General features: G+C 37.3%; 1 protein-coding gene across 2 annotated transcripts; it reads left to right on the top strand.

Annotated features, from left to right (window-relative positions):
• Window positions 1-3,416: 3,416 nt before the first annotated feature.
• LOC132643635 (hydroxymethylglutaryl-CoA lyase, mitochondrial) lies at window positions 3,417-9,986 on the top strand. Of its 2 annotated transcripts, XM_060360112.1 has the most exons (9): window positions 3,417-3,685; window positions 5,203-5,395; window positions 6,218-6,416; window positions 6,526-6,705; window positions 6,903-6,983; window positions 7,079-7,242; window positions 7,653-7,789; window positions 8,101-8,216; window positions 9,513-9,986. In XM_060360112.1, exons 2-9 carry the CDS (start codon window positions 5,229-5,231, stop codon window positions 9,759-9,761), a joined length of 1,293 nt encoding a protein of 430 aa, XP_060216095.1. In that variant the 5' UTR covers window positions 3,417-3,685; window positions 5,203-5,228; the 3' UTR covers window positions 9,762-9,986. The 2 variants fall into 2 exon arrangements, with proteins under 2 accessions (XP_060216095.1, XP_060216096.1); XM_060360113.1 differs by lacking the exon at window positions 3,417-3,685 and having other exon boundaries at window positions 5,256-5,395; window positions 6,169-6,416.
• The last annotated feature ends 367 nt before the right edge of the window (window positions 9,987-10,353 follow it).

Here is a 10,353-nt window from a genome sequence, read left to right as displayed (position 1 = left end):
AAATGAGAAAGGACGGTTATTCTGCCTTCGATCTGATCGAAAGTTTGACAGCTCCGGAGCTCCATAAGGCTGATACCTATCTTTGACGTTTTTCGGTCTGAATCCGCTGTTCTTTTTGACTTGTTGAGCCCCTTGATTCTTCCTATAGACCCAGCCGGGATTCAAATTGATCATCTTCCACCGAATCTTTGACTCATACCGGTTATGTACGTCTGCCCATGTCATTGCTGAAAACTCTAGCAAGTTTTCGTTCAATTTTAGTGACGCATTGGAACTTCTTGGATTTAAACCTTTAGTGAAGGCTTCACCCGCCCATTCGCCCGGTACTGCGGGAAGGAGCATCTGTTCCTTTTGAAATCTCGTCACGAATTCTCGCAACAACTCGCCATCTTTCTGGGCTATTCTGAATATATCAGCCTTCCTCCCTTGAACCTTTTTTGCTTCGATATGAGCCTTGATGAATGCATCAACAAACATTTCAAAAGAAGTAATAGAATGTTCAGGTAGTTGAGTGTACCAAGTCATTGCTCCTTTAGCCAATGTTTCACCAAACGTTTTTAGCATAACAGACTCAATTTAATTTGGCTGCAGATCATTGCCTTTGATTGTGCATGTGTACGCTGTCACATGCTCCTGTGGATCCGTAGTCCCATCATATTTCCGAAGATCCGAAATCTTGAACCTTTTAGGGATTAACTTCGGAGCAGCACTTGGGGGAAATGGCAATCGCATGTACTTCTTGGATTCCGGTCCCTTTAGGATCGGGGGTGCTCCTGGAATTTGATCTAGCCGTGAATTGAAAATATCTACCTTCTTTTCATTCTGTTCCATACGGCTATTGAGATCCTGGAGCAATTCATTTGTTTCTGAACCTTTGCCATTCCCATCACCTCGACCTTCAGTGTGTGCCATGTGGTTTTCATTTGTTCCATCTGTTTCGTTGCCCTTTTCCTGCAACTATGTAATTGTCTGTTGTTGCTTCTCTAGCATATCAAATATCCTGTCCAAATCTGACTTGGCTACTCGTATCCCATTCTCTGCTTCATCCTCGTTGTTATTCTTTCTGGACCCTTGAGGCGAAGCAATTTACCCATTCCTGGTTTCACCAGTCACTGGATCGAAGACCGAGGCTTCGTTGTTGACTAAGTTGTTATTGATGTTAGCATCGTTATGTTCTTGACTTCCAGACATTTTTGATAAATGTTTACCTTGTTCACAAAAACCTCAAAAGTAATAAGCGAGTTTTGAACAAATCACTACTATTATCCTTAGCCCCACGGTGTTCGCTAAACTGTTTACTCCAAAAAAGGTACAGTTGAATTTGCTAGTGGTTTAAAGGATACGTGAATTGATTTGTTATGGATAAAAATAATAGATAGCAATTGACAATAAAATCAAGTAAAAATAAGGCAAGAAAACTGTAAACAAGCCTGGGTTGTGTGAACTTCGGAGGGAATCCTTCGAAGAGGATAACTTCGGATAAACACTTAGCTCTTAGCCTGGATGAACACAATGAGTCCGTTGTAATAAGAGGACAAAAAGAATGAAATTAAAGTATTGGATTGCTATTTGCTTAAAAGTACGACTATTTGTATTCAGAATGAGATGTCTCAATATGAGTGTTGTGCTCCTATTTATAGTTCATGATGCGGCTCTTTTAAGCAGTGATTATTCCCTAATAATGGTTAATAGTGAGCCATAAATACTACCTTTAATGCCAATCGTAACGCTCGCCTCGGATCTGATCTGGTTGACTAACGGCCGCGCAACTCGCTGTTCTTGTTAATGACCCGGCCTATTGATGTTCCGATGCAATTCTATCTTGAAGGGTTTGCTCCGAATGTAACTGAAGTAGTCCGTACTGACTAGGTAGCCACTTCTCCTTCTACTGCCACGTGCCTTGCTACCATCATGCCACGTGTCAAGTTCCACGTTACCATGTATACAGAAATAACTAAATCTTTCATATTTAGATTAAAGATTATGCATGCAATTGGGATTTATAAGGTAGACAAATTATTGAGTAAATGTTGAATATCGTGATGTTTACTTAAAAGAAAAAAGAATCATTATATATATATAAAAAAAAATAATAGCAGCGGTGCTTCCAGTATCTATAAATTTTGATAAAGTTGACTCAATCAACTACTCCAAATAAAGAGAGAGAAAGAGAGACTCAATTAATTACGCAGCCAATTGTCGAAGTCCTTAATTTGGCATCCATAAAGGCAAGAAATATGGACGGCTACCTTTAATTGAACAATAAAAATAGTCATTTTCCACCCCTTCAAACAGTGTCCCTAAAACAAAAATGAACAATAAAATGAATAAGCTCGTTTTGTTGTGTCAAATAATAAATTTATGTTCCATAAAACACCCCAAATGACAAAAAGAATATATTATATGCATGCCGTGCAAGTTTCAAATTTAGCTAAATAGGAAGAATTACACACATATCTTCTCCAGGTCCGACTTGCATAACATGTCGATTCAAATATTAGACACTTTTATCTAATCTGTTATTTCAAAATTCCTATTATGAAGTTATAATTTAAGTATATAGGAATAAATTCTGAGATCTCTCCTCACATTTCATTCCATCACACTAACCTTCCTCATGGTTTATAATATTACATTTAAGCCCCCCCCCCACCCCACACCAAACCCCCACCTTTTTTTTAACCTATTTTTATTAGTGTAAATGAGATAGATTTTGACAAATCAGCCCTTTTCTAATATCCAAAGTGATTATTTCTATAAAAATATCAATTTAACATTTTTTTATAAAAATAAAAGGGGGTAACCTGCCCTTTTAATAGGGGGCATTATACATATTTCTTCAAGTTCGGCCTGTATAATATGTTGATCTCAAATATTAAACACGTTTCTCTAATCTTTTATTTCAAAATTTCTACTATGGAGGTATAATTTAAGCAGTTATAAATTATATTCACTAAACTATAAAGAAAAGACATAATACATAAACAATCCTCAAACTTGACCTCGGCTGATAAGTATGTCTTTTAATTTTGGGTGTGCATGAGTAGACATCTCAACTTGTCTCTACTTTGTCAGTTGAATACTCTAACTTACAAAATGATCATCCAGAGACACCTTCAAAATTTATGTACCACGTCAATATTTGTATTTACGTGTTCAATTTTATACAAATTGAGATGCCTACTTGTGCAAACTCAAAATTAAAAGACATACTTACCTGAGACCAAATTTGAGGGTCTATATTATGCATAAAGCAAATTACACTAACTAAAAAGGAATAGGTGTTAAAAGCCAATAAATTGAGTGCGCAGAATTTGACCAACTACCTTACTGATAATAACTACCTACCACCCTTGTCCTAATAGCCCCACCACCCTAACTCCCTCCAAATTGTTGGCAAATTCAATTCACATCACAAACAAGAAAGAAAAAAAAAAACAACAAATTGTATATAACAAGAGAAGTTTCATAAAGTCATTAACTTTGTATACACACCATATAAACTAGCTACTGATTACCAAACACAGACAAATACTAACAAAGAACTCTCCATCACGTTTCCTTTGTGGGGTACCATTTTTCTTTCTCTTAAGAAAGACCAAGAAAGGGAAAGAAAATTTTAGCTGAGAAAATCCCATAAAAATTGGAGCTTTGGTTCTTGTATTGGCCTTTTTCTTGATTTCTGGTGAGTTTTTTTTTTTTTTTTATGCTAAACCCCACTTTTGTTTTTGTGTAAAAGAATTAAAGATTGGAAATTGGTTGTTTTGGGTTGTTAATAGTGGTTAAAATTTGAGGTTGGATACATGTGAAAGTTTGAATCTTGTTAATTTTCTTGATTTAGCAGTTTGTTTTCTGTAAAGAACTAAGAAAGAATTTTTCCTTATTGGGAAAAAGTTGTGATCTTGATGTTATGGGGAGGACTAAATTGGAATTTATAGTTTTTGGAAGGAAATTGTGACTGATGTTAAAGGGTGTATAATTCATGTCGAGTGCAGCTGTTGAGAAATCCTTTATTTGTTGTAATTGATGATAAATAATCAGAAACTCTGATGTATAGCTAGCTCAGTTCTGTTAATTGATACTCCACTCACGTTGAAGAGACCGATGATTGTATATAGTTTATGTGGCTCTTGTTTACATAGTTCCCGTCGTTTAGGAGGATAAGGAAATGGTGCATTGCATTTTAGGGAGTAAGAGATTTCGAACTTTGGTTACTTTAATTAGCTTATGTTGATAATTTGTTGCAACCTTTGTTGTATGATTCCCTTTAGCAAAGTCTTGAGGCTCCATTTGAGGGAGCACCGGATGTAGAAGTTTCTCACTGCAGAATGATAGTTCTGCATTGCACAATTTGGGGGATGAATTGATTAATGTCAAAATGTTTGTGAATATCCTCTTTATATGCTTTATTTTGTCTAAAAGTATAAGGGATGGGTTTAGGCTAAGAATTGACGAATGCTTTAGCAATAGAACTCGATTGATAGGCTTTGAATGGGACATAGCATTGAAGGAATGCTTAGAAAGTCTGATAATAAATGCTTTGGGTGAATCCTGTATTGATTTCTATGATACAAATCCATAATTGTAAAAGGGAAATCACGCAATTCTATTTTGGCTATTACCTTCTCCATTACTATGTTCTCATACAGAGGAGTACCCCCGTTAGCCCGCTTTTGTAGCAAATTCTATTTGTTCTTCGCCGCTTTGGGTTGTGGGGATGGTCTTACCCAGGAAATCTGGTCTGTCAATTGCCATATCATCTTCTGGAACTCGTTAAACCATATACTGGATTAGTTTCCATATTGCTTTTCTTGATTGGATGTTCTCTCATAAGTTCATTTGCTGTTTCATTTTGCATTAATATGGAAATCTGGATAAAGATAATGGATGCTGGTGTGATCGATTTTGAGTGGTATTTGTTGCTACGAGTTTCTGACTTCTTCTCCACACTCTACACCTACATCAAGCTACGTGCTTTGACAAAACAATTAAACTACCCTAATGATTATATTGCAATGTGGATTTCTTACAGACTATTGATTTTGTTTCCCTCAACAGCAACCAGTATTTGAGTTCTTGATATTATGTCAACAGTATGAGATGGTCAAACTCTTGAATTGTTGTTGATCTGATGCTAGCTAGAAAGTCCCTTGATGAATTTTTCAGGCAAAGCGCTTACTTTTGTCTTTGCTTTACTTCCAGTTCCAGTAGCTTCCTCCCCTTCAACAATGTCAAGCTTGGAAGAGCCTCTTAACCTGGACAGGATGCCAAGTTTGAGCAACATTGATTGGCTAGATAGGTGCTCATCTGGTGCCTGCAGGCCTATAGGAGAAGATGTGGCAATGGGGGACTCCTGGTCTGATGGGAGAAATTGCAGCTCATCAAACAGCTGCCTGTAAGTACATAAATTTTACTCTTACCAGCTAGTGTATATCATGATCTCAGTGGTGCTTTTTGATGTTTCTCTATGCACAACTTAGAGTATCAAATAGTGATTCTACTGTTTTCTTGTACTGTGTATGTGTCTGCACGGGTTTAAATGTTTCCTTTACTAGTTACTTTGCGTTCCTTTTTTAGCAAGTTGTTCCTCTTGCTTATTCTTATTATATTTGAACTTCAAGGTTCCTGCTTCTCCCACTGATTTTTTTTTTCCAGTAACAATGGTTCAGGTAGGGTGATATTTTTTATCACTTATTAGCATAAAGTAAATACTAAAAGCTTAGCTATCTCCTTGATGATTGCACATCCGTGATAATTGAAGCTGAGCTGCAGTGGCACTATGTGACATCTGATTCTCTTTTCTTGAGTGCAGTACATAAATATTCTTTAATTTAAATAAGTTGAAGCGTTTATGAACATAAGGAGAAACTCAGCAACAAAATGATTGGTGTTAGGGAAAAGTATTCATAATCTAAATTTGTTTGTATTACTAATATAATGGTTGGTGTTGTTGTTGGGATTATTAATTGTCTATCAAGGTCTTTAGCAATGTTTAGACAGAGCTCTTACAATATTTTTTGAAAAGGAACAGAGCTGTTACAATTAGAAGTTAGAGTGTTATATCTTTCTAGTTTTGGAGACACTGCTATCTAAATTATCAGTGAAGTTTCTTACCACTTAGCATCTCAGTGTGGAAAATACTGAGCATTTTGATATTTTTACCTTTAGATGTGGTCGAGTAAACGATGCATGAATATCCTGATATGTTTGTCTTCAGTGAAGATGATGATGAATATGGAAGAGAGAACTTCAAATGGAGAAGGCATGGATCGCGTAATGGCATTTCAAGTCGAAGGTCAAAGAGTCTTAGCAAGAATTATATACTATGTGGAACTGTGTCTCATTCACTGTGCATGACAGATCATCAACCTAAATCTTACAGCAACCACAGAAGCACGAAGAGTAACACGTTCAAGGTAATTGTTTGAAGTCCTTTTTGCCCCTCTATTTCTTGCTCAGATTTTCCTCTATCCTCCTTCTTAAACATTTCAATTTCTGACTGGTTTTTTCTTTGTCCGGTAGCAGTTGTTCAATGGCATGCCAAAGCATGTGAAGATAGTGGAAGTTGGTCCAAGGGATGGATTACAAAATGAGAAGAATACTGTTCCTACATCAGTGAAGGTTGAACTAATTCAAAAACTTGTCTCTTGTGGGCTACCTGTGGTTGAAGTGACCGGTTTTGTTTCTCCAAAATGGGTGCCTCAGGTACTTCTTCCTCTTTTATATGTAAGAAAACTACTTTTGCATACAATTACCGCGGTATACTTTTTTAATGACAAAACTCGTGATGTTGCTAAACAATGTAAGCTTGCTTCAAGAAATCGAATAGCTTTGTATTTTTTTATGCAGTAGTTCGGTGAACTTGTCCTTTATTTTCTCATTCTCCTGTTTATTTTTTGTAGCTGTCAGATGCCAAGGATGTAATGGGAGCAGTTAAGGATCTGGAAGGTGCCAGATTGCCTGTATTGACACCTAATATGAAAGTATGTAGCACTTGGGGGGGGAACCTTTCTTGCTCTTGAGGAGCTACCACTTTCTTCCTCTCATAATTATATTGGTGTTATTTGAATTATGTTAGGGCTTTGACGCAGCTATTGTAGCCGGGGCAAAAGAAGTAGCAGTCTTCGCATCAGCTTCGGAGTCTTTCTCAAAGTCAAACATTAATTGCAGCATTGAGGAGAGTCTTGCCCGATATCGAGCTGTTACATCTGCTGCCAAAAAGATCTCAATACCGGTTCGTGGGTATGAAAGATCTGATGCGAAGACACAAGGCTAAATTAGTTTCATTTTTCCTTCAATACTGAGCTAGGTTCTGCAATATCCTGGACATGCTTTTTGTGTCAGCATTCTTTTATTGAAGGAATTGCTCTTTGTTTTCTGTTACCCCCATGACTTTGAAATCATTTTGAACTTAATTTTGAAGGAGTCATCTAAATGGCCTCAGTGTGCTAACCTCAATTTGGTTAGTCGATTCATGACAGGACGAGGACTTCAATATTTCTTTAGGCAAAAAAAAGAGAAAATCTCTTTTTTGTTTGTGCAGCTTGGATGTTGTAGCACTTATGCCTTACTATCATACATGGTGCACAGTTAAATCAGATCTTTCACCAATAAAAAGAGAAAGTTAAATCAGATCTTTCAATGCTTGACAGATATGTATCCTGTGCTATTGGGTGCCCAGTTGAAGGAGCAATTTCACCTTCGAAAGTGGCATATGTAGCAAAGGAACTTCATGACATGGGATGCTTTGAAATCTCCCTTGGTGACACAATAGGAATCGCTACTCCAGGTAATATTTTAATCATGTACTTATTTACAAGTGAGGAATGGCTTAGTTCTTTGGTTAGGATTGAATTGAAATGCTATTTTTGTTGCTGAAGTATTTCTATGATTAAGTTCCAAAGCTAAAGTAATGTATTGGATTAAGAATGCAATTTATAGTTACACTAAAGCTTCAAATTTGTATCTTGCTTTAGTGGAAATCTAAACTTGCAATTGGATGGTTGGTTAGAGCGGATAGGAAAGAGTAACAGAATTTCTACAAATTAGATTTGTGAAATCACTCGGCTTCCATTCCATGTTATTTTGGATTCTTTCCAGGAGCTGTTGTTCCTATGCTTGAAGCAGTGATGGCTGTGGTTCCTGTTGAAAAGCTTGCTGTGCATTTCCATGATACGTATGGACAGTCTCTTTCAAACATTTTAGTTTCCCTCCAAGTAAGTTCCTCTATCGGAATTCTAGTTGAATCATATATACAATTATTTCATGCTAGCTTTGTAGTTAGTTTAGTCAAAATGTACAAGTAATTGCATTTCATATGAACTAAGCTGCTGAGCATTTGTTAGAAAGTCAGAAACTTCTGGTTAATTTTAAAAAACAATCATGAAGATAGGGTTTGAGAACTTGGCAAACCAGTTAATGTTGGTGCGTAAGTGTTAAAAAGAGTTTATACCCCCTCCGGTTTGTTGAGATTACAAATACTGCCTCTACTTAAGAAAGTATTGCTAAACCTCCCCATAATTTCAATGTGCCTTCCCCAGACATCTCGTACTGGCCTTTTTTTTTTTTTCTCCAAAACCTGCTCGAGATTCTATGAATAACGGATGAAAAATACGAAGTTGGAGGGACACAAGTGAACCCTGACCTCTCCAACCAACACGTCTGCACAAAGCTTGGAATTTGCGGAATATAATTGGGAAGACTTTTCTGACAAATCGGATGAGGCAAACTAGGATATCATGCTAGACAAGAAAATGGAAAGAGTCCTTTTTTCTTCCATAAACTTCTGTTTGTCACTGTCCTAAAGTTTCATGCTATCTTTACCAAATACTGCTAATGACCATGACCATGAAATCGAACATTTTACTTCATCCCATCCATATTTCAATTTTCCTCATTGAAATGTGGATTATGTACCTAGAGTGCTTGTCAATAAACTACCAGTTGGAATTATAGTGTACAGTAATGCTTTGCGATGTTCAACAAAAGCACCACATGGTGGTTATTGTAAGTGGAGGAGCCAAGATTTCTTACAAGCAGGTTAAAAAAAAAAGCGAGAACTCCACTCTTGGATTCGAACCTGTGACCAAATGAACCACCTTTGCCAGTACAGTAAAAGCTTCTCTTATGTCATGAGGATTAAAAGATTTTTATATACACAAATTTTTGTTTTTACCCTTGCCATGTGACCAGGAGGTCACGGGTTCGAGCCGTGGAAACAGCCTCTTGCAGAAATGCAAGGTAAGGCTGTGTACAATAGACCCTTGTGGTCCAGCCCTTCCCCGGACCCCGCGCATAGCGGGAGCTTAGTGCACCGGGCTGCCTTTTTTTTTTTTTTTTTTTTTTTTTACCCTATGATTTTTCGTCGTAGGGGATTCAATTGAACCCCCTTCCCTCCCCCTTTATTACATGTGGCTCCACCACTGGTTATTGTTGTGGAGTTGCTGTTTTCGAGTGCATAGAGTGTTCAGGAAATATCCAACTCATGTTACTGTTTGTTGTGTTGTCCACAGATGGGTATTAGCACGATTGACTCCTCAGTTGCCGGTCTTGGAGGCTGTCCATATGCCAAAGGAGCTTCTGGCAATGTTTCAACAGAAGATGTTGTCTATATGCTTAATGGTCTAGGGATAAAAACCAATGTCGATTTGCAGAAGCTCCTCCTAACCGGGGAGTTCATTAGCAAGTATCTCGGTCGCCCATCCGGATCCAAAGCAGCCATTGCTTTGAGCGGAGTAACAGCTGAGGCATCCAAGATATAGGAAAGTAAACCACTCGGAGATGTGATCTAATGGTCTCATCAGAAGTGCAAAAACCAGAATATAGAGTAGAAGAGATGCCACTTCTATAGAGTATACTTATAAAAATATGACTACAAAATAATCTATTTGAGACTCTGAGAAAATGAACATTCCATTATTAAGACAGCATCAAGCTGCTCATTGCAGCATATCTAATATCAAAGATCATTGATTTCTTCTTCTTCATGTTTGTTCGACTTGTTGTCGACTTTTCACCATGCTTTCTCTGGTTTAGACGTTGTTTTGAACTACATATAAAAAATAAAGGCAAACGGGTGCACTAATCTTCCCCTATGTGCGGGGTGTGGGGAAGGGTCGGACCAAATTGGATGTATTGTAAAGTTGTACATGTTGCAAGAGCTAAGAAAGCAGCTATTCCACTCGTATCGGTAGGCAACTTTACCTTGCACTTATGTAAGAGGTTGTTTCTATGGCTTGAAGTTGTGATCTCTTTGACAACTATTGTTGTAGCCTGTTACGCCTAGGCTCCCTTTCATAAAGTTAAAAGTAATTTGGTTCCTTGCTAGATCAAACTTTAGATTGTTGGTAACCT

Source organism: Lycium barbarum, chromosome 6 (genome assembly GCF_019175385.1).
Source record: "Lycium barbarum isolate Lr01 chromosome 6, ASM1917538v2, whole genome shotgun sequence".
Taxonomy (NCBI): Eukaryota; Viridiplantae; Streptophyta; class Magnoliopsida; order Solanales; family Solanaceae; genus Lycium; species Lycium barbarum.
Note: the sequence above shows the minus strand (reverse complement) of the source record. Positions and strands in the feature narration are given on the sequence as shown.

Excerpts from the sequence above, each read along its gene's own strand:
- LOC132643635 (XM_060360112.1), top strand. The coding sequence starts at position 5,229 with ATGTCAAGCTTGGAAGAGCCTCTTAACCTGGACAGGATGCCAAGTTTG. Across the intron at positions 6,706-6,902 it reads CTCCAAAATGGGTGCCTCAG|CTGTCAGATGCCAAGGATGT; the intron begins GTACTTCTTCCT and ends TATTTTTTGTAG. Across the intron at positions 6,984-7,078 it reads TATTGACACCTAATATGAAA|GGCTTTGACGCAGCTATTGT; the intron begins GTATGTAGCACT and ends GAATTATGTTAG.